The following is a 26,371-nucleotide window of genomic DNA, read 5'->3' on the forward strand; positions in this document are numbered from 1 at the left end:
GGCATCGCCCGCCCATTTGGCACCAGCCCCTGGTGTCCGTGAGCGATGCCCGGCTCTCCCACTGCCACTCCGTGGCCGTGGCCCCACACCCCAGCAGCTCGCCTGCCTGGACAGCAGCCTCCGTGGCAGCACAGCGCCGCCAGCCCTGGTCTGCGGTGGGGTCGGGGGGCTCAATCCCATCCCCACACCCTCCCCAGGATGTAGGGGGAGCAGGACGGCGCTGGGGAGCACGAGGCCACATGGTGCCACTGGCAGCCCCTGGACGCGGCGGGAAGGCAAGAGAGAGATGGCAACGATGCTGCAAGCCAGGCATCCTGGCGGCTTTATTGAGAGGGCAGGGTGCAGTGGCCGGCCCCGCTGCAGACCTGGCCGGGCTGCGGCATCCCCTCGGGGTCACTCGTTGGCTCTCCCTGGGAAGAAAGGAAGGGCAGTGAGCAGGGCGTGCAGGCATGGCTGAGGAGCTGTGGGGGCTGGTGCCAGCCCCAGGCTGCAGGACAGCTCACCCCCAGCACATTGACCCCGGGGCTGCCCCTTCTCCAGGCCCCAGCCCACCAGGGACGTGGAGCGGGTGCCCCGAGGAGGCAGCAGCATCTCCTGGTCCTGCTGTTGTGCCACGCCAGGGCCACAGCCTCCCCGGAACCCCACAGTGCCAGGGGAAGGGAGCGGCCACGGCTGCCGTTCAACCACCAACAGCCCCAACCGCCCGCGGCTGTGCTAGGAAACAAGTGTCACAACCCAGAGAGCACCCACAGGGTGCTGCCTCCCCGCCACGGGGGCCGTTGTGGCACTGCCAGCCTCCCCCTCCAAGCCTGCTCTCCCCAGTGCACGCCTCGTGCCAAAAGCATTTGGCACAGAAACGGGAAGGCAACCTGCAAGGAGCGCGCCTTTTTCGTCCCTCCTGTGCAGGCTGAGAGCCTAGGATTGGCAGGTTTCATATTTTGATAATCAGGCTGCGAAATTATTATTCCTAACAGTATCGCCTAGTTCTCACCAAAGACAAGCGCCGCTCCCAGGGCGGAGCTGCGTGCTGATTGAAATCACCGAGCAGAAGCGCACGGAGTCCCCGCGTGGTGCCCAGGCGCGCGGTGGCCGGGTGAGCGCAGCTGCTGCCTCCCTGCTGTGGTCCCACTGCGGCACAGCCCGGCTGCAGCAGGCGGGTGGGCAGCGGGAAGGGGCTCGGGGCTGCCCAGCCACCCGCAGGCTCGAGACCGACACCGCCGGGGAGAGCTGACCCCAGGCACCGGTGGCATGGGGAGCACCGGGAGGCGGGGAGGGGTGGGTGGCCCCAGGACCACCGCGGCACCGGGACCTGCGAGGGTGCTTTCAGCGGGTTCACGTCGGGCAGCTCTCAGCAGCAGCCGCCTGCACGCTCCGTTACCCTTCACATCCTTCAGAACTGCTCGGCCCCCGCCCGCGCCTCCCCGGAGCTGGCTGCGGAGCAACGCGGCTCCACGCTCCCACCCTGCCACCGGCCCCTGCTCCGCCTGGGCAGGAGCAGCCCAGTCCAGCCCAGTCCAGCCCAGTCCAGCCCAGCCCAGCGCCCTCCTCTCACCCCTCTGGCAGACCCGCTGGCACTCCTTCAGGGTCTCGAAGTTGTTGGCGTTCCCTCTGCAGCCGCCATACAAGAACACCCGGCACGTCCCCGTGGCAGGGTTGTAGGCGTAGCGATGGAAGTGTCCCCTGCACGGGCCGTGCTCCGGGGGCAAGCGGCAGATGTCACTTTGGAGCACGGGGCTGGCGACGAGAGCAGGACACTGGCGGCAGCCCCAGCCCCAGCCCAGCAGGACGGCAGCCGGGTTGTAGCTGCTACGTCTGGCCGGAGGCATGCAGCCGCGGCTGCAGCCCGTGAAGCAGCACTTGTTGTTGCCGGGACAGTCGGTGTCGTCGCTGCAGGTGCTGTTGCAACGGACTAAGGTCTGCAGCACCTTTCTCTTGGGACAGACGCCTGGTTTGGCTGCGGGTAAGGAGAAAGACTCGTGTCCACAGGGTCTGTCCGGGCCAAGCCCCCCCTCCCGCCAAGCCCCTGGCCACCCTTACCTGGCACCGGCCGCACGCAATGGACGTGGCAGCCCATGCTGCAGCACTTCTCGTTGCCCTTGCAGTCGCTGTCGCTGCCGCACTCCACCAGGCAGATGGTCATCATGTCAGGGGCCAGCCGGGGGCAGAAACCTGCCTTTCCTGGGGGTGCCCGGTGGGGTCAGGGCCCTGCCAGTCCCTCCCCGCCCGCGCCCACACCCAGCCCAACCCAGCCCCAGGTTCTGCAGGCAGGGAGCAGTGGGCACCCCTGGGTCCCCCCACCAGAGGGGCTGAGAGTGGGGGAGACGGCGTGCAGGGGCCCCACACCAGCCCTTGTGAGAGATGCCCCCACAGGCAGAGCTCGGAGGAGCACAGACCAGCGCATCCCAGCCCCGTGCCAGGATGGGGTGCAGGGGCTGGCAGGACCCAGCTCAGCCCCCACCCAGAGAGCAGAGCACAGGCTCCCTCAGGGCCACAGGGGGCTGCCGGGGGACGGGACCCCCTCACCTCCAATGGGGAGCCTGCACTCTTGTCCACAGCCGTTGCTGCAGCAGCGTTCGCTGCCCGGGCAGTCCTCATCCGTAGAGCAGAAGTAGCCGCAGGAGCTTTTGGGGGTCTTCCTGGGTGCAGGGCACTGGCCAAGCTTCCCTAGGAGGGCGAGGGGGGTGGTTACAGCAGGCAGGCAGAGTCCCCAGCCCAGGCACAGCCCCCAGCCTGGCCCCTGCAGCCAGGAGCAGCTCTGCCCCGCAGCAGAGAGCAGGTCTCGTGCTGCCCTTGGCACCCAGCGCCCGGCAGCAGTGTGGGTACACGAAGCGTCGCAAAGCGCCTGCCGGAAACGCCGCTGCTGCGAGAGCCACTGGAGATGCTCCAAACCCGCCACCACCCCTTATTCCGGCACTGCAGCACCAGACCTCCGTTCTGGCTTTGGGGTCTAGAGCAGGTTTTCCCTCGTCCCAGCAGTGGGGACAGCCTGGTCTGGACCCAGCGTCACGGCCCAGCTCTGGCCCCACGGCCGCGCCCTGACCGGGGGCGAGGGGCGGAGGGGCCGCAGAACGACCGAGGCGTCGGGGTTGGAGAAGACCTTCGAGGCCGTCCGCTCCAGCCGTGCCCCCGCCACACGGCCCCGCGGGCTCACCTGCCAGGACGAGCTCCGAGTCCGGCCGGCACTCGCCCCGGGGGGCCAGGAGGGCCACCAGCAGCACCAGCGACAGCAGCGACAGCAGCGACCCCGGCTTCATGGCGCTGCCCTCGCAACGCCCGCGCCCCGCGGAGCTTTTGTAGAGCCCCGAGCCCTGCCCCGGGCCTTGCGCAACGCGCGCCGGGCTCCTGCCCCTCCCCGGCACGGGACAGCACCGGACAGCACGGGGCACGGCACGGCCCGGCACGGGACATGACACGACACGGGATGTGGCACGACACGGGGCGCGGGACACGGGGCACGGCCCGGCACGGGACACGGCACGGCACGGCCCGGACATGACACGACACGGGATGTGGCACGACACGGGACACGGAACAAGGGACACGGGGCCCGGCCCGGCACGGGGCACGCCTCGGCCCAGCCCGACCCGGGACACGGCCCGCGGCACGGCTCAGCACGGGCGGGCTCAGCGCGGGGCCGGGCAGAGCCGAGCAGCGCCCCGCCGCCGCCGCGCCCGCTTTGGCGGAGCAACAGCCTCACCTGGCGGCTGCCGAGCGGGGCGCGGGCGAGGAGCCCCGGCAGCCCCGCGGGCACGGCTCGGCTCGGCACGGCTCGGCTCGGCATGGCCCGGCCCGGCACGGCTCGGCTCGGCTCGGCACGGCTCGGCACGGCTCGGCTCGGCATGGCCCGGCCCGGCACGGCTCGGCTCGGCTCGGCACGGCTCGGCTCGGCTCGGCATGGCCCGGCTCGGCACGGCTCGGCTCGGCTCGGCACGGCTCGGCACGGCTCGGCTCGGCACGGCTCGGCACGGCTCGGCTCGGCATGGCCCGGCCCGGCACGGCTCGGCTCGGCTCGGCATGGCCCGGCTCGGCACGGCTCGGCTCGGCTCGGCACGGCTCGGCACGGCTCGGCTCGGCACGGCTCGGCACGGCTCGGCTCGGCATGGCCCGGCCCGGCACGGCTCGGCACGGCTCGGCACGGCTCGGCTCGGCATGGCCCGGCCCGGCACGGCTCGGCTCGGCTCGGCACGGCTCGGCTCGGCTCGGCATGGCCCGGCTCGGCACGGCTCGGCTCGGCATGGCCCGGCTCGGCACGGCTCGGCATGGCCCGGCACGGCACGGCCGGGACGGGGCACAGGGCAGGGCAACGTGGGGGGCCCCGCGGCCCGGGGGCCCCGCAGGAGCCTCACGGCACCGCGAGCTGCGGGGCTCGGGCACGCGGCGAAACGCCCCCGTTAGCCGCACGCCCCGCCCCGCCCCGCCCCGCTAACGGCGGCCCCGGCCCCGCAGCCCCCGGAGGACGAGGGGGAGGCTGCGGGCGGCGCCCAGCCGGGAGCCGCAGGAGCGGTGCCGCTGCGGGAGGCGAAGGCAGCGCGGTGCTGAGCGCCGCTGAGCGGGCTGTGCGCGGGGACAGGGCTGGGGCTGCGCTGACGGGCGCGGGTTCCTTGCTCCGGGTTCCCTTTGTTTCAGACCCAGTCCCTCCAGCAACGAGCGCATTTGGCTGCTCGAAGGGTGAATGACGCAAACAGGAATTTCCGAGCAGGGAAATAGGACCGGGAAGGTGTATCCCTCCCGTGAGACAGCTGAGATCATGCCGGCCCCAGCACAAAGATGCCTGTTTTCAGGTGGGCTGAGAAGAGCCCGGGCAGGGAGCGGTTCCCCCCCTCCCACGCACCTGGTCCCCAGCCGAGGCCTCGCTCTCCATGCCCGGCACCGCACCTCTGGCACACCGCACCGGGTGGGACAGAGAACAGGCCCCTTCCACCAAAGCCCTGTCCACCTGGCCGAAGCCAGGGCCTGCCCCTCTCCATCCACCGCAGCCTCAGGCTGCCCCCCAGGCGCCTCTTTGCAGCCCCACCCGCCCAGCTGCACCCCCAAACCTGCACCCAGCCCCGTGGCCGGAGCTGCCACCTGCAGCCCCCGTGCACCCGCAGCCATGCTGGGGGCACCGCTCTCGGTGCATGTGCCTCCTTTCCCAGCCCCTGTGCGGCTCCTGCTTGCCGAGCCCAGCGAGCTGGGTGCCTCTGCCCGTGGGCAAGCCCCGCCACCACCAGCAAGAGCAGCCTGGGGGCGGATCGGCCGCAGCGCCACGTGCAGTGCCTGGCGGGGACATGAAGGTCGCAGGCAGGGACATGGGGTTCCCGCGTGGGTCTGCGCACCCTCGGCAGCATCTCCCGCTACAGAGACACGGGGCGCAGCAGCAGCAGTGCCGCAGGGCCCAGCAGGCTTGGAGCACACCTCGTCCTCGGCACCGCTCACCCTTCGCACGCTTGGCTGCGCCGGGCTCTCTGTAATCTCCCCGCGCCGTTAACCTCGGGCGTCCCCTCCCAGTCGCAGGTGTCTGGAGGCAGCAGTATGCACCCTGGGGCAGCCCCTGCGGCCGGCATCCGCCTTGGCACCCGCGAGCCTCCCTGCCTGCTGGCTGCCCCATTCCTCCCATCCCCGCGCATGGCCGGGTGAGCGGCAGCCCCGGTGGTGACCCCGCCGCAGCACCCAGCCGCGCCGTCTGCCGGGACATGGCCCCGCCGCTGCCCGCGCCCAGCCCGCCGGTGTGACGGCACCCAGCCCGCCTGTCCCCGCACAGGAATGGTGCACGGTACATGGCACAGGGTGAGTGGGTGCTCCCAGCCTCGCACGTCACACCAGCTTCCCACGCTCTGCTCCCCCTCGGGCCATGCTCACCGATGAGGAGCCGGTCACCCGTGGCTCTGCAGGCGGATGCAGCTGGATGGGGGAAAAGGACCAGGCTGGGGCACGCAGGCGCCAGCTCTCCAGGGTGGGCACAGCCCTGGGCAGACCCCCAGCCGCTCTGTCCCAAAACGCCCCTGTGCCATGCTGCCAGCATGGCCATCACCTTGGGGTGAGTGTCCTTCTACAGTCCCACACCAGGCTCCTGTCCCATAAGCTTGTCTCATCTCTTTCCAAACCCGGGCAACATTTGACATCTGCAGTGATGAGTCCCACAGCTCTGGCGAGGAGACTGCTCTTTGTTGGCTGCCCTCCTGTCCCCTCTGTCACCTCTTCTCCAAGCTGGAGAGATCCAGCCCCTTCATCTGGGCTTCCTGGGGCCCTGGCTCATGGCCCATGTTTCCCCCAAGGGCAGGATGCCTGTTGGGTGCTCATGTCCCCACCCTGGCTGCAGCCTGGCTGCTGGGGCTGGGATGGGGCCATAGTAAATGATTTCTCAGGTAATAGCACGACACAGAGCTGCTGCTGCCTCGGGCACAGCTGCGAAACGCACTGAGAGTTTCAGTACCCAAAGGTTATGTGCGTGGCAGCCCCTCCCCAACCCCGCGCGGATATAAACCCCTGCTGACCCACACCAGCCGTCGGCGTCCTCGGGGAGCACCATGAAAGCCGCCAGCATTTTGCTTGTGGGTATCCTTGCCCTGTGCACGCAGCTGCAGCCGGCCGCCACGGCCACCGGGAACATGGGTGAGTGCAGGGGGTCCCCGTGGCTCTCGGGGTGCCGCAGAGCGGGGCGCTGCGGGGCTGGCACAGGCTGGGCTCCCACGCCGGGCTGACGGCTGGGCGAGCAGGTAGCACCATCGCGGCGGTGCAGAGCCCGGGCACCTGTGACAGGCTGGGGCCAGGCACTGCCTGCTGGCTCCGCAGCCCCGAGGGGGGCCACCGAGGTCTGTGCCGTGCAGGCAGCGCAGGGGCGAGGAGGGCTTGGTGACCATGGGAGCACGGAGGGAGCCCTCCTGCCCGTGGGTGCACCTCGATGGGTGGGACCGCCGGCCCCAGAGGGGCAGAGAATTCCCCAGGCATCAGCCTGTGAACACAGCTGTCCTCTGCCAAGGAAGCCCCAGAGCTGCAGGTTGCCAGAGCCCAGAGGAAGGGGTGTCCGCGTTTCGCCCCGTCCCCTTGTGTTGGCATGGGGAGGGCGGGCAGCTGCCGTGCTGCCACGCTGTGCCCCTGCCCACCCTGGGGCACCCTGCCTGGCGCAGCAACGCTCCCCTTTAATCGCTCACTGTGCTCCCACGAGGGAGGAGATGTGACCTGGGCACCTTCCCTGCCACCTGCAGAGTAGCTGCGGTCACCCGGGGGCTTGGGCACGGCGTGTGGCGGGGTCTGCACCGAGGGCGCTGCCACCCGCTGCTGTGGGAAGAGCTGGTTGGGGTGCAGGGCTGCTGCCTCCGAGCCCTCCGCCAGGATCCTGCCCAGGACGTGCCTTGGCACAGGGCTGACTGCCAGAGCCTCAGGGAGCCCCCTGAACCATCGGGGCTGTCCTCAGCCTCTGTCGAGGAAGCACCTGGCAGAGCCGGGGCAAGGACGGCAGCATCCCAAACGCGGTGCGTGGGCGATGGGAGCCAAAGTATTTCTGTCTCCCGGAAAATGATGCCGACTGCGTGGGCTGGAGCCAGCGCAGCTGCTCGCCCTGCCGCCCAGCCTGACACCAGCATGCTCAGTCCCTCTCCAGCTGCTCCTGCTGGCTGCAGGCAGATCCAGCCGGAGCAGGCGCTCAGCAGAGTCCCGCGGGGGTCAAGGTATCACCTCCAGGCAAACCTGCAGGCACCTCGCCCTGCTCCCCACGGCTCCCTCCGTGGTTTCTTCCTTGTCCCCTGCCACAAGTGCATTTCTGGGCTCCCGTCTGCTCCTGTCCTCCATGGTGGCGGCTGCTGTGGTGCAGCTTGTCTGCTGGCACCTGCACGTTCACAGCCCTCCAGCTCCACCTCACTCACCACCAGTACCCAGGAAACCCTGCACTCTGCAGACTTTACGAGCCAAAGGGGACGATAAGAGCAGTTATAGGATCAGCCAACTGAACAGAGTGATAAACCTCAAAGGCAGGCGCTGCTGGCAGCTCCAGCACAGGTGCAGCAGCGTGGATAGTGGTGGGTCCCTGGAGCTGCTGGGTGGGCAGCACTGGACCTGCAGCAGCGCGCTGCCCCCTGCCCGGCCCCCGCTGTGCCCAGCCCCGGGAGAGCCAGCTTTGGGTCGGCCGGGCTTCGTCCCTGCGCAGCACGGGGCAGGGACGCGCTGCTCCCTCAGCTCGGTGTCGGGGGCAATGCTCACATCGCCGAGCTACCACCCCCGTTCTGCCCCGGCCTCCGGAGCGCCGTGCCCCTGGCATGGGAGCCAGCGGCTGCAACAAGGCCGCCTTTATTCGGGGAGCTCCTTTGTTTCCGCCCCGCAGTCTGCCCGGGCTGGGAGCACCGGCTCAGAGCCGTTCCCCGCAGCGCATCCCCAGCGGGGCCGGGCCGCAGGCGCTGCAGGAACACCTCCGGCTGCACTGCCCGGCTGCGCCGCGGGCGGGGGCGATGGGGTGGCCGCCTGCCCTGCCCAAACCCCGGTGCCGAACCCCTCTTTGGTGGCCAGAGCCCTGCTCAAAAGCCATGTTCAGAGCTCGGACCGCCCCGGGGGCCCAGGCCCTGCCTGCCCGCTCCCCAGCATGCAGCCACTGTGCGGTGAGAGCCCCGAGGGCACAGGCTGATGGCCGTGACCCTGTCCCCGCTGCGCCCCAGGGCTGCCCCCGCTGCAACAGCGATGAAACGCAGCGAGCGTCCCGCAGGCAGCGTGGCACTGGTGTCAGCTCCGGCTCCTGTTACTGCATAAACACCCACGCTGGGGAGGGGACCGCAGGCAAACGCAAACAGTTACTGATTTACTGTAGCTCCACACCTTGCTGCATTGTTGACTGTGGGGTTAAATTACTTGGAAACAGACACTGGTCGAGACAAACAGCTCGTGACCTTGGAGCGGGGACCACCTGAGCCCACGCAGCCCTGCGCCTGCACAGGGCTCCAGGATGCTCCAGCCCAGAGCTGGGGCTGCCTCTTGAGCCACCCGGTGCAGTGCTGAGGGCACATCCCGCAGGAGGGCCCCGCTCTCACCCCCCACCCTGTGGAGGAGAGGCCCAGCCTGGGGCCGTACCCAGGACAGGGCCGGGGAGGCTCTGGGTGCCCCCCTGGCAGAGCGGGTCCAGCCCAAGCCCTGCAGCCAGGCAGCACTGGCACCATGGAGAGGCACTCACGTCGTACCCCTGTGACTGAGCCAAACGCTCTGAGCCAAATCTGGCAGCTGTGAGCAAAGGGTCTGAGGTCCCTGGGGCCCCCAGCACAGTGCTGGACCCTGAGGGAATTAAATCCACTGCAGTAGCACTTGTAGATGACCACGAAGTGGCTGAGCGGCAAACACTGATGAGAGCCGGGCAGCCACACGGGGTGATTTCGATTGCTTGGCTCGCTGGGCCTGGGCAAACACAGCCTGGCTTGGTGCTGCCGAGCACTGCCAGCTACCCAGGAATGCCGACAGCTGGCGTATGGGCTGCAGGAGGGTGTGCGGCAGAGGGGGCCTGGGGCTGCTCAGCCCCCGCACCGCCGTGCCTGCAGCACCGTGCCTGCAGCACCATGCACATGGCGGGGGGGGGCTCGCTCCTGCCAACCAACCCCCCAGCAGTGCTGCCACCAGGCCAGGCTGAATCCCCGGGGCTGCTGGAGGCCATGGGCGCAGCGGGGAGCTGCGGGACAGGGTTGTGTTGGGGTGAGAGGGAGCTGCAGGAGAGGCACGAGTGAGCCCCGCGTGCCGGGCGCCTTCCCGAGGAGGTGCAGGGCAGCCTGAAGGGCTCTTCAGTCAAGTAACGAAAAGCCGCACAAAACAAGAGGCTGGAGCAGCAGCCGGGTGAGCTGCAGGGGCAGCAGAGCCGCAGCCCCGAGCGTGCTGCCAGCTCCTCCCCGCCGCAGGGCAGCAGCAGCCCGGGCCGGGGGCTGCACCCGAGCATGCGGCTGCTGCTGGGGCGGCGACGGGACAGGTCGGAGCGCGGGCGCCGTGTGCCCCACGCCTGCTGCCGTTACCAGCGCAGCCCGGCCGCGTGCTGCGGGACCAGCACCGCCTCGGACGGGGCCGCCACCGCTCAGCGCCCCGCAGGACCAGGGGCCGGGGGCGGCCGGGGGCTGCCGGCGTGCCGCAGCGGGCGATGCAGCGCGCGGCGCTTGGCGGCTGTTCCTGCCGGGCAAGTTTTCTGCGAGACGCCCGCTCTGCTCGAGGCTTCTACTTCCTGGTCGGCAGCCAGGAGCGAGCAGATACCTGATACTTGGGGATTGTGCAACGGCACGAAGGGGGAGCCTGGCCAGGCCAGTTCCTTATGAGCCACCCGGAAGGCAGTCCCCTCCCGCCTGGCCGGCCCCACCTGGAGAGGAGCTTAAAGCCCAGCGGGGTGGCCCTGCACGCGCAGAGCCGGCTCCCCTGCACCATGCCCAAGGCCAGCAGCGTGCTCGTCCTCGCAGGGCTCCTGGTTCTCTGGGCAGAGCTGCCGCCAGCATCCGCCCAGAATGTCACGAGTGAGTATGAGCGCACGGCCCCGGCCCCGTGCGAGCAGCCGGCATCGCTCCCAGCCCCAGGGCCTGCCGGAGATGGGGTCCAGGGCCGGAGACCCCAGCCAGCGCCCAGCAGGGCTGTGCTCAGCAGCATCCCTGGCGCCAACCCAGGGGCTGGAAGCAGCATCTCCCGCCTCCAGACGGCAGCCCTTGCCCTGCTGCAGGGCCAGCAGCCCCGTGCCCACCCACACCGTGTGCCTTTGCCTTTCAGCGAAAGCCGGCGTGTGCCCGGACCCAGCGACAGAAGAAGCGAACTGCACAGTGGGGTGCCAGTCCGATGGCGACTGCGAGAGCACCCTCAAGTGCTGCCCGGCGGCCTGTGGCAAGGCCTGCCAGGAGCCCAACGGTAACGGTCCCCTGCCCCAGCCCCGGGGCTGCTGCAAGCCCTGCTCCCGGGAGCTGACAGCACCGGGGCTCCCGGGGCTTGGCAGCAGCGTGGGCCTGGGTGCCCGTTGTGTCTCTGGCTGCAGCATGGTTGTGGGGCCCTGCGGGATCAGGGTGTCCTCCAGCGGGGTGGCCGCCTGGCACGGCGCGCCCCCTGCCCCAGCTGGCGCTGGCCACGCTCGCCCCTTCCTCCTCCCAGCAGCACGGGGGGGTTCTGAGCAGCCTCCCCAGGCACTGCCGGGGTTGGTGCAGAGGGCAGGGGAGCCTGTGCCTGCTCCCCCTCACACCCTCGGGGACCGCTAGCTGCTCAGCCACATCAGCCCAGGACGTTGCACTGTTCCACCTCCCGACCCTGAGCCTGGGGAGCGTCTCCCAGCAGCACCATCCCCAGCCCTGCGCCGGACACGGCCCTGCAGCCACCTGCTGGAGTACGCTCACCGTGCCGGAGAGCTGCCTGGGCAGACGGACACAGGATTTGGGAGGTGATGGTGATGCGATGTGATGCAAGCGCTCGGATGTGAACCAGAGGCTGTGGCTCCTCCATCGCCTTCTGCAGGGACAGAGCCGGCTCAGCTGTGCCGCAGCAGAGGACAGCGCGGTGCGGAGCTGGGAGCCCAGCAGCAGGCAGCAGTAGGCAGGGGACGGCACGGCAGGAGCCCCACACGGTGCAGGCTGCCCGTGGGACACGTGCCCCCACGGAGGCCCAGGTTGAGGCCATGCACCACAAGGGCCTGGCTGGGGCTCTCTGTGGCAAAAGCAGGGGAGAGTGAGGCTGAGGCACCGCTGGGGCCCCGTGCCGTGGCTCCATGCTCTGTGCCAGCCGTGCATCCCCGAGTACGGGGCTGAGCGTGGGGACTGCCACACCGCGTGGGCGACTCTGTGCGTCCCCAGGGTTTCCAGGCTGGTGGCAGTGCCAACGGGCAGAGCTGTGGGCTGGGAGAGCCCTCAGCCCGCGCTGGGGTCCCTCCGCTGCAGGTGTCAGCGGGCAGGGTCGGGGCCTTGCCTGTGGCTCCGGGAGCTGCAGCGCCCAGCCCTGCCCCTGCTGCCGCGGCCGGTGGGTCTCACGCTGCGCCCTTCCCATTGCAGAGAAGCCCGGCACCTGCCCACCCGTGAAGCCAGGGATCCCCATGCTGGGGCTCTGCGTTAACCAGTGCAAGACGGACTCCAACTGCCCCGGGAGCCTGAAGTGCTGCAGGAACGGCTGCGGCAAAGTCTCCTGCGTGACTCCCTTCTACTGAGGTCAGTCGGGCACCCGCCCAGCCCCGGGGCTCCTGTGGCACGGGACCCGCTCCCCCGTCCCCCTGACAGCCCTCTGCTCCCTTTGCAGGCACAGCCTCCTCCTGCCAGCCCAGCCACAGGGAAGCTGCTGCCCAACGCGATGCCCGCACATTCAGGCCCCCCCGCGCCCTCCTGCCCCCTGGCTGGGCTCCCAGCTCAGAGCCTTCAGCCTCAGCCTCCTCCCTGGGGCCCGGCTCGGGGCGCGCCGCAGCCCCCCGTGCTCTCACCAATAAAGCAGCCTCTCCCTGCTGCACTCGTGGCCGCGTCTCCATCCCGCTGCGCTCCTGGCCAGGCAGCTCCACTGCTCCTGGCCTCATCCTGCCTGAATGTGCCCGAATCGGCACAGCTGCTGCTGCTTGCTGGCAGAGGTGGCATCTGGAAGGGTCTCACCAGACAATCGCCCACCCCAAGCCAGCGCTGTTCCAGCAGCCCAGGGCTCTGGGCCAACCCAGACCCCATTTCTCCAAGGGTCCCCAGCCTGTGCCCCTGCCCAGGGCTGCCCCACAGCTGCTCTGACATCCACGTCCCCCGCCTGTTAGCAGACGTGCTCAGAGAGGGCCATGAGGTGCAGCGGAGCAGAGCTAATCTCTGCTCTGTGGTAGCATGGGGAGATGGGAATGTGTGGCACGGGGACCCAGGTGCTGCTGGTGCGCGCAATGGCACGAGCAGCTCCCAGCCTTGCCCCACGTGCTCCCGGCCCTGCAGCGGAACTCTGCCCATGGCAGGAGCCTGAAGGAGTCACGGGCAGGGAACCCCACACGTCCCTGCCCCATCCCTGCCCGAACCTGCCCTTACGCTGCCCCCACCCCTGCCCCATCCCTCCCCAGCCTGCTCAGACCTGGTCCCCGCTCCTGCTCCTGCCCTGCTCTCCTGTGCACCTCGCAGCTCCCCGCAGGAGCCCTGGCTCCCTGCCCCTCTCACGGCCACCCTGCTCCAGCTCCCAGAGCCAGCAGGAGCTGAGGAGCCCCCAGACCAGCCCAAAGGGTCCCAGAGGATCAGGTGGGCACTGTGGGGACAGCACGCACAGACTCCCCCAGCTCTCCCACGTCCCGTTCCCACACTGGGGATTTGCAGGGAGCAGGGTTTGGGGAGCGCCTCCCACATCCCCCAGGCTGGCTGCTCGCGGGTCACCGGTGACCTGGAAAGGGTGCATGGAGGATGTGCCGGCCGCAGGCCAGGAGCCTGGCACTGCCCTGGGAGTCTCCCCCAGGCCAGATTGTTCACGCCCGGCGCTCCCACGGTCCCAGCACCGTGCTGCCACGGGAAGGAGCAGCTTGGCCAGCCCCCACCCAGCAGGGTTTAAATCCCAGCTGGCGGGGCGCAGTGGCACGGCCCCCTGCAGCACCATGATGCCAGGCGCTGGCACCCTCGTGCTGCTGCTCCTGACCCTGTACGTGGAGCTTCCTCCTGCCCCAGCCCAGCAGCACCGAGCAGGGGACCATGGCGCTGCCCCTGCTGCCAGCCCGCCGCCACGCCGTGCCCCACGGGGCCGCCAGCCGCCTGCCACCCCGCCGGCCCCGGGCAAAGCAGGAGAGTGCCCGGCAGCGGGGAGCGGCCCCCTGCGCCTCACCAGGCTGTACTGCCTCTCCGACCACAGCTGCCCCGGGGCCGAGAAGTGCTGCCGCCGCGGGGAGGTCCGCGCCTGCCTCCTCCCTGCCACAGGTACGGCCAGATGTGAGGGACGGGGCATGGGGGGCTGCCGGCCGCAGGGCAGGGGCCGGAGTCGGTGGGCTGCCCAGGGCGAGCCCCGCTCCCCGGCACGCCGTGCACTGAGCGTCTCCCTCCGCAGAGAGCCCAGGCTACTGCCCCCGTGCCGGCCCCAGCGGGGCGAGCTGCGGGGCGAGCTGCGGCAACGACACCGCCTGCGGCCCTGCGGAGAAGTGCTGCGCCCGCAGCTGCTGCGCCCGCTGCCTGCCAGCAGAGCCAGGTGAGGCGCCGGCCCTTCGGCCCCTGGGGACAGAGGGATGGTGGCCGCAGGAGCCGTCCCTGCCCGAGCCTGGGGGCTGCCCCGCGCTGGGCTGGAAAAGCCGTGTGGCAGACCCGTGGGTCCACAGCCCCCCCATCGCTGCGTGGGGGCACGGGTGCTGGGGGGCCAGCAGGCTCCAAGCCGTTCCCTGAGCCTCTGCCCCCCTCCAGCCAAACCCGGCCTTTGCCCGCGGAAGCGAGCGCGGCGCGGTGCGGCGGCGTGCCCCAGCCGCTGCGCTGACGACAGGGACTGCCCCGGGGACCGCAAGTGCTGCTTCTCCGGCTGCGGCCTGGCCTGCACCTCCCCGCACACAGGTACCCCCCGGCCCTCCTGCCCCCCGCAGGGACTGTGCACCCCCCGCCCGGGTGTGAACGCTCCGTGCACACCTGTGCACACCCCACGCAGGCCCTGCAGCCCCCTGGTTGCAGGCAGGGGGTGCACGGCTCCTCACCAGTGCAGCAGCGGGTGCGTGGCTGTGCCTGCGGGCACGCTCCAGCAGCAGTGCCCAGAGCTGACGGTGGCACCCGTCCAGGCACCCCGATGGCTGCACCCCAGCTGTGGCTCCAGGGGGCTGCACGTCTGCCCGGGTACGGCCCCGACCCTCCATGTCCCCGAGGAGCAGACCCATGGGACAGCAGAGGGCAGGGCTGGCACTGGGCTCGGGGGGGCGCAGGATGGGGGTGCTGGTTGGACCCCGAGGCCGTGGTCCCATGGGCACGGCTGGGCCATGGTGCTCGGGGCCGCTCTCTTGCAGCAAAGCCCGGTGTGTGCCCCGTGGTGCTGCGGGGCTCCCTGGGGCCCTGCGAGGAGCTGTGCGACACCGACGGCGACTGCCCTGGGGCGAGGAAGTGCTGCTCCACCGGCTGCGGCCACGTCTGCAAACCGCCCACCGAGGGTAAAGCCGCCAGTGCCACGGGGGGGGCAAGACCCCGCCACGTCCCCATCCTGTCCCCTGCCATGCTGACCCCCTCCCTGCTGGGTCCAGCACCCCTTTTGCCCTCCCAGCGCTCTGGGAGCTGCCCCTCACCCTGCCCCTCCTGGGGGGGCGAGGGGCTCACCCCCCAGCGGGCAGGGCAGCTCCCTCACCCGCTCCCTCTCTCCGCGTGCGCCCAGCACGGCCTGGGCTCTGTCCCCCCTCAGCCGCCGGTGTCGGAGCAGGCGAGTGCCTCATCCTGTGCCTGGAGGACAAGGACTGCCCCCCCAGCCAGAAGTGCTGCCTGCGGGACTGCGGCCGGGCGTGCGTCCCCCCGCTGCAGGGTAAGGCCAGCCCCAAACCCTGCCCGCAGGGGAAGGCACGGCGCGGTCCCAGCAGCCCGGCATCGTGTGGGGGTCCAGGCTGCAGAGATCCAGCCTGGGGGGGCAGAGGGGGGACTGCGTGCTCCCCCTGCCCTCGGGACAGGGGCGCTCATCCTGCACTGACCACTGCGTCCATCCCTCCCAGGCGCAGCCTAGCCCTGGCTGGGGAGGGCGGCACGGGGAGCTGCCGTTTTGGGGCCGTTCCCACCCCGTGCCATCACATCTCCGTGACGAGCCAGAGGCGCGAGGCGAAGCCCCACTTCCCGCTCCCGCTGCGCCTGCCCAGCCTGTGCAGGGCGCAGGTGCCCCCGGTCTGCTTGGAAGTACTGAAACAGAATAAAGCAGCTCCTGGCAGCCCGGCTGCTGGCCGTCCCCGTGGTTTGCTGGGGGGTGGCGTGGTGCAGGCAGCCGGGGGGTGCAGGCAGGTGCCGTGGTGGGCGCGCAGCTCCAGCAGCCGCGGGGCAGGGAGAGGCTCCGTTCCCATGTGGGCGCCTCCTGGGCACCCCCACCCCGCCGTGACCACCCCGACGGGTCCCAGGACACATCGCTGCCGTCCCGGCAGTCACGGACAGGAGTGCCAGAAACCTGTTGACTCAGATTCCTTGCACCAAGGAAGGGTTCATTTGCATCCCAAAGTGTGAAAGTCTGGCTGGAAATGAAGGCAGGGCAGATGAAGCACCCGGCCTGGAGAGAGGGCAGGGAGCAGCCCCCACGTGCCAGGGCCCCGCAGGCCCTGCTCCCCACCCTGTCCCATCCAAACCCATCACCCTGCCGCCTCCCCGGGCTCCCCAGGGCTCCCCAGGCCCCGAGCAGTGCCATGCAGGAAGGCAGAGCCTGGCTGTGGGGCGGCACCGCAGGGGCTGAGCCAGCAGAGCCCCCGGCTGCCCCCACTGCCGTGCAGGGGCTGAGCCCTAGGGTCTGCCCGTGGCCCCCACCCTCAGGGGGTGAGGGGCAAGGGGGGGGCTGTGAGAGACCCGGGCAGGGCTGCGGCAGGACAGGGCACTGCGCCGTGGGGCAGCACCCGCACAACCTCAGCCACCCGGGTCCTGTCCCTGTCCTGTCCCCAGGGGTCATCCTGACCCGAAAGCGCGGCTCGGCTGGAGATAAGCGGGCCGGCTGGCGGGGCGCCCGCGGGTTCTGGGAACGTCCCTCCTCCTGCTCGCCTGCCGGATCCCCGGGGCCAGCCGGGCTGTAGCCACCCTGCACCCCCAGCACCCCGGCCAGAGACTTTAAACCCAGCCCTGTCTCAGCGCCGGACACTCGCAACGCCCCCGGCAGCACCATGAGCCCAGGGGTTTGCCTCCTCCTGGGCCTCCTCATCCTCGGGGCAGAGCCAGGCACTGCACCAGGGGAGGAAGGAGGTGAGTGCCCACAGGGAAACCCAGCAGCAGCTGGGCAGGGGCAGCCGGGGCTGGCTCCTTGCACCCTGACTCCCCTTGCCCCCCCGCCCCCTCTGTCCCTCTCTGGCTTATGCTGCCATGAGGCTGGGGCAGCCGAGCCCTCATCCCAATAGCACGGGGATGGGAGCCCAGGTGGCTGCAGAGCCCACACCACGGCCCCGCTGCCTCGGGGAGCCCTGCAGGTAACACACGTGGTGGACACAGACTCTTGGAGTGCCCCTGTCCTGCCCTGCGCGGGACGAAGCTGGGGCAGAGCAGCCCAGCTGCAGCTCTCTCCTGACGCCTCCGTCGGGATAATGGAAAGTTTCCTTTGTTTGAACGGAGCAGCTGCTGTTTGCAGTGAAACCCTCCCAGCAGCGTCTCTGTTTGCAACCCAAACAGTGCAGCGCTGCCAGGAGCAGGCGAGGGATGTTTGCAAAAACTGCTGCTCTCGAGGCATCCCCCGGCGCAGCGGGCAGGAGCCCCACACAGGCGTGGGCAGCGTCGGCCACGGGCAGGGGCTTTCCCAGAGCAGCCGAGGGGAGCGCAGGGTGCCCCGGGGAGCCCCGACAGCGAGGCTGTGCCCAGCAGCAGGACGCTGGGGATGGATCCTGACCGCTGGGAGGGCTGGCCCTGGGCTGGCTTCCCCTAGCATGGCCAGGGGAGCTCCCTGCAGCTCCAGTGGCACCAGCACAGGTCCGCTCTGCTCCCCACCAGCGAGGTTTCAGGGGTCAGGGCCGGGGGGGGCCGCAGCTTTCTACCCTGCAGGGCAGCCGCAGTGCCATCCGTCCCCACCTCGGGCACACAGCCCGTGGCCGTGCCCCCAGCACCCGGCAGCCTGGGGGACACGGGCACTGTCTGTGGGGGGCAGGTTCCCTCTCCCGAGGGGTGAACCGGGCTCTGTCCCGCCCCGCTGCAGCCAAGGAAGGCGTGTGCCCGGGGGGGGCCGCGGGGGAGGCCCTGCACGTGTTCTGCCTGGCGGACGAGTCCTGCCCCGGGGCCGAGAAGTGCTGCCACGACGGGGACGTGAGAGCCTGCACCATCCCCAGCAAAGGTACCGGTCCCAGCCCTCGGTCACACCGACCACGGCTGATGCACGGGGGCATGGCCACATCTCGGGGAGGCTTCACCACATCACAGCATGGGGGGGCTCCTGGGGGACCCTCCCCAGCTCTCCCTGTCCCCGGTGCTGTGAAGGAAACCAGGCTGCTGCCCCGTGGGGCTCCTGCCCTGCCCTGTGGCCGGCAGCACCTCGGCGGGTGGGCGCAGGACGGCGCAGGGTGGCCACACGTGGCCGCAGGCTGACACCTCCGCTCCCCACCAGTGCACCCCGGGTACTGCCCGGGGCGAGGGGCAGCGGGGGCGGCCCTGTGCCGCCAGAGCTGTGCCGACGACAGCGGGTGCGGAGCTGGCGAGAAGTGCTGCACCGTGGGCTGCCACCGGCGGTGCGCCGCAGCGCTGCCAGGTACAGACAGGGCCGGCCCGGTGCCTGGGTCCGCAGCCGGCCGGGGGGGGGGGGGGGGGTCGGCGTCACCCGGCCCCCCCCCGCTCAGGCAGCCCCGCTCCCCAGCCCACCCTGGCGTCTGCCCCCGGCTCCCGGCCGGGCCCCTCCGTGCGCCGTGTCCCAACGCCTGCAGCGATGACAGAGGGTGCCCGCAGGACCAGAAATGCTGCTTCACCGGCTGCGGCCTCGGCTGCGTGACGCCGCTGGGGAACGGCAGCAGCGACTTCCCCCCCCCCGGGGAGGTGGACTGGAGCCTCAGCCAGGCGGAGGAGACGCACGGGGGTGACAAGGGGGGGACCGATGGTGGGCTGGGGGTCCCCGGCCCCCTCGTGCAGCGTGGGCGGCTCACAGCCCCTGCCAGTGGGGGGCTGTCCCGTGGGAAGGAGAGGCGGCAGGGAAGGGGTGCACGTGGTGGTTGGGGTGCTCAGGGATGTCCACCACTGTCACCTGGAGGGGCCCCACTGCATGGGGCCCATGCAGAGCCTCCCCTGAGCTAGGCTGCCACCCCTGAGAGGCTGAGCTGCAGCAGAGCCCCTGCAGCCCCCCCGGGCTGTGCTCCCCTCCCCAGTCCTCCGTCCCCCATGGAGGGGACCCAGCTCCAGCCCCGGAGCAGAGCAGGGTTGAGGAGGCTGGAGCCAGCCCGGTGCTGCCCTGACACCCCCATCCTGCCGCAGGGGAGCCACAGAAGCCGGGGACGTGCCCCCGGGACTTCACGCGCTGCCTCCGCCTGGAGCCCCCCCTCTGCACCAACGACTCGGTGTGCCCCGGCTGGCACAAGTGCTGTCCCCGTGAGTGCCGGCTCCGCTGCACCCCTCCTGCAGAAGGTACATGGTTGCTGGCACAGCCCCCAGCACCGTCCCGGCGCACCCGGCACCCTTTGGCCCCCATCCCCGTCCCTCTCCGTGCCCCATCCCCGTTGCCACAGAGCAGCTCCCCGCGCCCCGCTGGCAGCCTCCTGCCCGTGGCCCCCAGCACCGGGAGGGAGCAGGTGGGGGGGGACTGGGATGAGGCACGAGGAGGGGTCCAGGGCACTGCCCGGGGAGGGTCCGGCGCAGGCAGGTTTCCCAGCACTGCCCTGGGGTGCCCTGGGCGCAGCCTCACCCCTGGCCTTGCAGAGAAACCCGGCACCTGCCCCACGGCAGCCCCGGAGGGGCTCTTTTACCCCTGCTCCTTCCAGTGCCTGGAGGACAAGGACTGCCTGGGCAGCAAGAAGTGCTGCCCGCTGGGCTGCGGCCCGGCCTGCCTGGAGCCGCTGCAGGGTGAGGCCTCCTGCGGGGCCAGCCGGAGCCGTGTGCCGCGCCAGAGCCCCGGCTCCCCGCGGCGCGGCTCAGGGCACGGTGCCGCAGACACCTGCCACCTCCCCGCCGCGCCGGGACCCTGCGGCGGCCGCGAGCTCCGCTTCTTCTACAACGTCACCTCCGGGCGGTGCGAGACGTTCCCCTACGGCGGCTGCGAGGGCAACCCCAACAACTTCGGGACGCGGGCAGCGTGCCACCGGGCGTGCGTGGGCCACGGTGAGGGGCCGGGGAGCCCCGGGCTGCGTGGGGCACGGCGGGGCCGGGGGCTGCAGGACGGGACGGGGAGGGGACGGTGGTGTATGGCCGGAGAACGCCGGGGTGGGCAGGGCAGCGGGTTGTGTCCTGCCTGTGCCCAGGGGTGCTGAAGCCTCACGCCCGCTCTGCTCCGCCAGACAAACCCAAACCCGGGGAGTGCCCGGCGGTGCTGCCGGAGCTGGCGGGGCCGTGCCGGGAGGAGTGCGAAGGTGACAGCGACTGCCCCAGCTCACAGAAGTGCTGCAACAGCAGCTGCGGCCACCAGTGCCTGCCTGCAGCCCCGGCCAGTGAGATGGGATGGGATGGGATGGGACGGGACGGGACGGGACGGGACGGGACGGGACGGGACGGGACGGGATGGGGATGGGGATGGGACAGGATGGGACAGTCCTGGGGCAGCAGGTGGGGCAGCACTGATGGCGGGGTCAGACGTGTCCCGGTCCCTGGTCACATTCCCTGCCCCACATGCAGCCCTGAGCCCTGTGCCTCGCGGGGCCCCTGCGGCTGTGCCAGGCTGGCAGGAGGGGACAAGGTGCTGGAGTGACAGGGACTGCAGCGGCAGGGACACGTGCTGCCGTGGCTGGTGCATGCAGGGGTGCGGTGCAGAGGGCACAGGTGGGGCAGCCGGGACAGCTTCTCTGCAGCCCCGCCATGCCCGTAGCACCCAGGGCTGCTGTGGGGCAGGATCGTGCTGCGGTGCCCCTGTGCCCGGGATGCAGTGCTCGTGCACCCGGGGCTGTGTCCCCATGGGGTGGCCGCACTGCAGAGTGCCCTGCAGCCATCCCCTGCTGTTGCCACCCCGTACCTTGCCCTGCAGGGAAGGCCGGCTTCTGCCCAGCCAGCGCGGGGCTGTTCCCCAGCTACGACTGCAGAGAATGGTGCCAGCGAGACGCCGACTGCCCCGGCACGGAGAAGTGCTGCCTGCGCGGCTGTGACTACGTGTGCCTGCGCCCGGCCCAAGGTTGGAGCCGCCAGGCACCCTGCTGGGCTCCCACCATCGCCCCCAGGCTCCCCCAGCCGCACTGCCTCCTGCCTTCCAGAGAAACCGGGGATCTGCCCCCTGACCGAGGCGGCACCGCGGACCAGGGCCCCGTGCCAGGCCTCCTGTGCAGAAGACTGGCAGTGCCCAGGGGACGAGAAGTGCTGCAGCAGCAGCCGATGTGGCCGGGTCTGCCTGGCTCCAGAACGAGGTGAGGGGACGGCCACGGGGCCGGGTGCGGGGCCCAGCCTCCTGCCCAGCCTCCTGCAGCACGCGGGGAGCTGCTGCCGTGGCCTGGGCCCAGCGCTCGGAGGGTGCTCAGACCTCTTCAGGGCACAGCGCGCGGGGCTGCGGCCATCGGAGTGGCCTCACAGGACCGGGACAGCGACATCTGCAGCCCGCTCCCCATGGGAAAGCTTGCCCGTGGCTCTGCTGCCCCCCGCTTCCTACCTCTCTTTCAGACAAACCTGGCCAGTGCCCAAAGGTGAGGCCACGGCAGACATCGGAGCTGTGCACGGAGGAGGACGCCTGTGGCCACGACAGGGACTGTCCCCGGCAGGAGAAGTGCTGCTTCTCCGGCTGCGCCATGCGCTGCAAGCGCCCTGCCAGGGGTAACCGCGAGCAGCCGGGCCCCAGCTCCGCGCCGGGCACGGGGCACGGGGCACCGGGCACAGGGCACAGGGCACAGGGCACAAGGCACCGGGCACGGGGCACAGGACATTGGGGACAGGGCACAAGGCATTGGGCACAGGGCACAGGGCAGCAGCATGACCAACGCTGGATCTGGGGGGACTGCCCTCACCCTGCCCCCCCTCCCGCAGAGCACCCCGGGGAGTGCCCCCGGGCAGAGCCGTGCTGGGACCCACGGCGCAGGCGCGGGAGCCAGTGCCTGGACGACAGCGCCTGCCAGCGGGACGAGAAGTGCTGCAGCACGGGCTGCGCCTGGGCGTGCGTGGCCGTGGCCGTGCCCGGAGGTAGCGGGGAGCATTGTGCCTGGTGGGCAGCGAGCCACCAGCCCCGCAGCCGGCTGTGGGTGACTGCAGGCGGCTGTGCCCACAGAGAGCCAGGACAGAGCCCCCGGGCAGTGCATGGAGGAGTGTGACACCGACGTGCAGTGCCCCCAGGGACAGAGGTGCACCAGCACCGGCTGCGGCCGTGTCTGCAGGGACATCCCTGGAGGTGGGCGCTAGCTAGTGGCCCTGGGAGCTGTGGGGTGCCCAGCACAGCAGGGCCATAGTGCAGTGCCCCATAGATGGGTGCCCCAACGTTGAGGGGTGCCCCACGGCGGGCGCTCTGCCTTGCAGGGAGGGTGGGAGTGTGCCCCATCCCCAGGGACGGCGGGACGTGCTCGGACCTGTGCAGCTTCGACGAGGAGTGTCCCTGGGGCCAGAAGTGCTGCAGCAACGGTTGCGGCCACGTCTGCACGCCTGCCTCTCTCGAAGGTGAGCCCCTTGCCTGGGGCACCCCACCAGGGACAGAGCCTGGGGGCTCCCACAGGAGTATCGTGGCGCTCCCTCACCAGGGACCCCGCACTGGAGCCACGTGCTGGGGCTGCTGAGGCTGTGCCCACTGCGGTCCCACACCACCCAGCCCTGGGGCTGCTACCTGCCCCCGCCCCTGGCACCTTCCCCCCCTTCCACCCAAGAGATGAGCGCGCACGGCCTCGGCCCGGAGCTGCCAGGTGACCTCCTCTCCTGCTGCAGAGCGCGACGTGGCCGTGGTGCCACAGCACGACGGACGGTGCACGGAGGAGTGTGACGCCGACTCGCAGTGCCCCCGGGGACAGAGGTGCACCCGCGCCAGCTGTGGCCGTGTCTGCAGGGACATCCCCGGAGGTGAGATACAGCCGTGGCCCAGCCCTGCCCCGGGAGCCACAGGGTGCTCCGTGGCGGGGTGCCCCACACGTGAGGGGTGCCCCACGGTGGGCGCTCTGCCTTGCAGGGAGGGTGGGAGCGTGCCCCATCCCCAGGGACGGCGGGACGTGCTCGGACCTGTGCAGCTTTGACGAGGAGTGTCCCTGGGGCCAGAAGTGCTGCAGCAACGGCTGCGGCCACGTCTGCACGCGGGTTCCTAACGGTGAGGAGGCCGCGGAGCAGGTGCCATCACCAGGAGGCACACCGGGCCATCAGCCCCTGGGGGGAGGCAGAAAGGGCCGCAGACCTGGGGGGCCCAGCTCAGTGTCACCGTGGGGGCAGCAAGAGCCAGCTCCGGGCAGGAGTGCTCCTTTGGGGCATGGGGACCCAAACGGACGTGGAGCAGAAGGGAGCTCTCTCGGCCATGCTCAAACCCCACCGGTGCTGGCAGTGCTCGGCCATGACCCTGGCTGCTGATTCTCGCCCCTGCAGCCTCAGGGCTCCCTGAAACACAACCTCCCCTCCAGATGCTGCGTGACGGGAGAGCAGCAGCTCTGTGGCAGGAAGGTGCCGTCGTTCCGGGACACTGGGTGGTCATGGCCCCAAACTGGCCTGTCCCCTTCTTCCCGCTGCCAGCAATAAAGCACGTGCTCGCCGTCTCCAGCTGCTTCCATGTCTCCGCGTTGCAGGCCTGGCCCGGGGCAGCCCCCAGCGCAGTCCCCGCATTGCCCACAGAGGGGCACGGGCTGGGGCTCTCTCTTCCCTGGTGCTGGGGCGCACTCAGGGCTGGCTGGGCAGGGGACGCTGCACAAGCCCCTGGGGCCGCAGGAGCTCAGCAATGCACAGCCCAGCCCGGCCGGCCCCAGAGCTGGGGGCAGCACGGGGACCACCCCGCACCGAGGTGGGGATGTTTCTCCACCGTTAGCTTGCTTTAGGGCCCAGCCGGGTCACATCTGCAGCTCGAGGGCAGAACTAGGCGTGGAAACCAATTTAGATGCAAGCAGGAGCTGTGCTGGGATTGCTGGATCCGAGACCTGCGGCAGGAAGGACAAGACCCAGACCTGCTCATCAAAGGACCTGTCCTTGTATTGACAGCTTCACAGCCCCAGGGGACGGTCTGGGCTCGTCCTGGCAGGACATGATGATGACGACGATGGCCATGGCACAGGAGGGGACAGCCAGGCTGCTGTGGGCACCACATCCCTGCCCTCGGGCAGGCAGATGTCCCTGGGCAAGCCACGGTCCCCAGCACGGCCACCACGGGCAGCAGCACCCGCCACCACCAGCCCCACGGGAAACAGCTCCCTGCGGGGATGGGGACGGGGATGGGGATGGGGACGGGGCCGTGCCCACAGGCAGCAGCGTCTGCCTGGCAGGGGCCGGGCGCAGGCGAGGAGGTGCTACCGGGCACCTGGGGCTGAAAGGCGCCGGGTCAGGAGCGGGGCCGGGCTGAGCATCGCCCCGGGGGGCAGCAGCGGCCCCACAGCCCGGGGGGGGCCCTGCCGGTGCGGCTGGTTACCGGCGTGGGAGCAGGCCTGGAAACATTCCCGCTTCGTCTCAAAGTTGTTCCTGTTGCCGCCACAGCCGCCGTAGATGAACTCCTCGCACCGCTGGCTGGACGCGTTGTAGAAGAAGCGGATGAAGAGTGCCTTGCAGTTCCCGCAGACGGAGGGCAGGTAGCAGAAGTCTGCATGGTCGCAGGGTCCGAGGTGAGCCGAGGACGGGGACCCCGCCAGGCTCAGCGCTGCCCAGCGGGGCAGGGTCTGCTCTGGGCCCCCAGGAGCCCGGCAGAGCGATCTATGCAGGGGTCCCACCCCACGCGGCACCGAACCCCTCTGTACCCAGGGCCAAGTCTGCGCCCACCCTCCCCAGGGAACCGCATCCCTCACCCCACTCAGGGGCGGCCCACGGGGCGGGCATCTGCGAGCCCGGCTCACCGGGGAGCCCTTCCCACCGTGCTGGGCTCGCCCCTCTGACCGGCCGCCCGCGGCTCAGCACCAGCCCCCCGCCCGGCACCGCTGAGCCCTCACCGAGCACCGGCTCCTGGCACGTGTAGCCGCACTTGCTGGGGCAGCACTTGGTGGCACCGGGGCAGTCGGCATCACCAGCACAGTGGGAGCACGAGGTGTCCTTGCGGCAGGAGCTGCAGTCCTTGTCCAGAAGGTTCTCCACCTCCGGGATGTGGTAGCAGTACCCAGGCTTTTCTGCAGGAAACAGCGGCCGGGATGCTGGGGAGGGCCACGGAGCGGGGGCTGAGCGGCCCCCCGGGACCCCAGCAGGACCCCAATTGCCCCAGCCCCGTGGTCACCCTGCACCACGCCGGGCAGCGGGGAGCACCAGCACCCAGAGCATCCCTGCCCCCGGGACGTGCCCCAGCGCACTCACCCGTCCCCATCGCCGGCTCCGATCTTCCAGGCGCACGCGGGGTCGGGCCAGACTGTGCCAAAAGGGGGATCAGGGCCGCGAGGAGGAGGAGGAGGAGGCAGGCTCGCAGCGCCATGGTGCCCTGGGTGGCCGGGTCTGGGCCCCGGGTGCGTCAGGCTGGGATTTAAGGTGCGCCGGCAGGGTGGAGGGAGCAGGGCTGGCGCCCAAGTCCTGCTAATTCCTGCCGTGAGGGTAACGAGCCGCACCCAGGCAGGGCCCGGCCTCCCCAGCGGCATCCCAGCCGCAGCCCTCGAGCCGGGGGGACCGGTAGGACGGGAAGGCTGCTCTGCTGCAGCCCTCGGGGCACCCAGCCCCGGGGTGCCAGGGCCAGGCTGGGGACACCCGGTGCCCGCCCGCAGCCCCTTGCGGCCCTGGCGCAGCCGTCAGCCAGGGACGGGCCCCTCCAGGCCTTGTTCACCTCCTTCTCCTGCGCCCCCGCAGCCGGGTGCGGTGCTCGCAGTGGCGTGGCTGCTGGCCACGGCACCGGGCTCACAGGGCTCAGGGCAGGCAGGCCCCCAGCACCCAGCGCACGTGGGCGGGCGTGGGGTGAAACCAGCAAAGTGAGAGAGAAGCAGATTAAGCTCTTCCCATTCAGCAGGAATAATTGTCTTCCTAATTACTGCTGTAATTACTGTCCCACGGGGAAGCAGAGAGAGAGGAAAGCTCTGCAGGGAGAGGCAGGAAAGTTGGACCCGGGTGGGGTGCGGAGGAAGGTGCCCCCGACCTGCCCTTGCCCCACTGCAGCTTTTCAGTAACATTCCCCCAAATGCTGAGGTCAGAGACCCCCCCCAGCAGCACCCCAGGCTTTGGACACCAGAGACGAGGCAAAGCCTGAGCGGGGCTGGAACCCAGCCCAGCCTCACCACAGCCACAGCCCAGGGATGGGGGACACGAGTGGGGATGTGCCGGCCCCCACCTTGGTGCTGCCAGGGCTACAGCTCGGCGGCTGCCCTCTGCGCATCTCCCACAGCCCCCAAGCTGCCCGGGAAATCCCCTGATTGCACAGAAACTCACAGCCCCACGCCCAGCAGGAGGGCAGGGTCACGAAGCCAAAATCTACCAGGCTACATTTTTCCTGCTGCTGTCTCCCCGCGGCATCTCCTCTACCCGGGTGATGATCGTACCAGCTGGGATCGCACTGCACAGCAGCCCCTGCAGGGGTGACGGAGCCGGGGCCGAGCAGAGGCAATGCTCGGAGGAGCTGGGGCACGCAGCACGGCAGGGGTTTGCCTGAGGGAGATGTCAGGGAACCGCGCAGCCAAAAGCCCGGCACCACGCAG

General features: G+C 70.5%; 5 protein-coding genes across 14 annotated transcripts; 3 read left to right on the top strand and 2 right to left on the bottom strand.

The window, feature by feature from the left end:
• Positions 1-294: 294 nt before the first annotated feature.
• Positions 295-3,315, bottom strand: LOC121079189 (WAP four-disulfide core domain protein 3-like). Its single transcript, XM_040576088.1, has 5 exons — positions 3,152-3,315; positions 2,524-2,664; positions 2,038-2,178; positions 1,553-1,954; positions 295-410 (listed from the first exon to the last, which is right to left on the bottom strand). The coding sequence occupies exons 1-5, from the start codon at positions 3,252-3,254 to the stop codon at positions 394-396; spliced, it is 804 nt and encodes a 267-aa protein (XP_040432022.1). The 5' UTR covers positions 3,255-3,315; the 3' UTR covers positions 295-393.
• A 6,925-nt stretch (positions 3,316-10,240) lies between these two features.
• On the top strand, positions 10,241-12,386 carry LOC121079038 (WAP four-disulfide core domain protein 2-like). Its single transcript, XM_040575888.1, has 4 exons — positions 10,241-10,439; positions 10,687-10,821; positions 11,946-12,098; positions 12,187-12,386. The coding sequence occupies exons 1-3, from the start codon at positions 10,244-10,246 to the stop codon at positions 12,095-12,097; spliced, it is 483 nt and encodes a 160-aa protein (XP_040431822.1). The 5' UTR covers positions 10,241-10,243; the 3' UTR covers position 12,098; positions 12,187-12,386.
• A 1,097-nt stretch (positions 12,387-13,483) lies between these two features.
• LOC121079308 (WAP four-disulfide core domain protein 3-like) lies at positions 13,484-15,949 on the top strand. The gene is made up of 6 exons (XM_040576370.1): positions 13,484-13,799; positions 13,927-14,064; positions 14,274-14,417; positions 14,858-14,998; positions 15,217-15,360; positions 15,545-15,949. Exons 1-6 carry the CDS (start codon positions 13,484-13,486, stop codon positions 15,553-15,555), a joined length of 894 nt encoding a protein of 297 aa, XP_040432304.1. The 3' UTR covers positions 15,556-15,949.
• Positions 15,950-16,424: 475 nt separating this feature from the next.
• Positions 16,425-23,326, top strand: LOC121079036 (papilin-like). Of its 9 annotated transcripts, none has more exons than XR_005824837.1 (16): positions 16,432-16,760; positions 17,698-17,832; positions 18,103-18,243; positions 18,349-18,564; positions 18,957-19,106; positions 19,398-19,796; positions 19,973-20,122; positions 20,307-20,450; positions 20,653-20,796; positions 20,876-21,025; positions 21,276-21,425; positions 21,636-21,788; positions 21,874-21,993; positions 22,119-22,256; positions 22,518-22,890; positions 23,195-23,326. XR_005824837.1 is itself a non-coding variant. In XM_040575883.1 (16 exons), exons 1-16 carry the CDS (start codon positions 16,682-16,684, stop codon positions 23,203-23,205), a joined length of 2,757 nt encoding a protein of 918 aa, XP_040431817.1. In that variant the 5' UTR covers positions 16,432-16,681; the 3' UTR covers positions 23,206-23,326. The 9 variants fall into 9 exon arrangements, 2 of the variants coding, with proteins under 2 accessions (XP_040431819.1, XP_040431817.1); XM_040575883.1 differs by having other exon boundaries at positions 21,276-21,788; positions 22,518-22,649; positions 22,756-22,890; XR_005824835.1 differs by having other exon boundaries at positions 21,276-21,788.
• A 406-nt stretch (positions 23,327-23,732) lies between these two features.
• On the bottom strand, positions 23,733-25,352 carry SPINT4 (serine peptidase inhibitor, Kunitz type 4). Of its 2 annotated transcripts, none has more exons than XM_040575887.1 (3): positions 25,053-25,352; positions 24,698-24,871; positions 23,733-24,354 (listed from the first exon to the last, which is right to left on the bottom strand). In XM_040575887.1, exons 1-3 carry the CDS (start codon positions 25,165-25,167, stop codon positions 24,068-24,070), a joined length of 576 nt encoding a protein of 191 aa, XP_040431821.1. In that variant the 5' UTR covers positions 25,168-25,352; the 3' UTR covers positions 23,733-24,067. The 2 variants fall into 2 exon arrangements, with proteins under 2 accessions (XP_040431821.1, XP_040431820.1); XM_040575886.1 differs by having other exon boundaries at positions 24,698-24,895.
• Positions 25,353-26,371: the final 1,019 nt, after the last annotated feature.

This window comes from Cygnus olor, chromosome 16 (genome assembly GCF_009769625.2).
Source record: "Cygnus olor isolate bCygOlo1 chromosome 16, bCygOlo1.pri.v2, whole genome shotgun sequence".
Taxonomy (NCBI): domain Eukaryota; kingdom Metazoa; phylum Chordata; class Aves; order Anseriformes; family Anatidae; genus Cygnus; species Cygnus olor.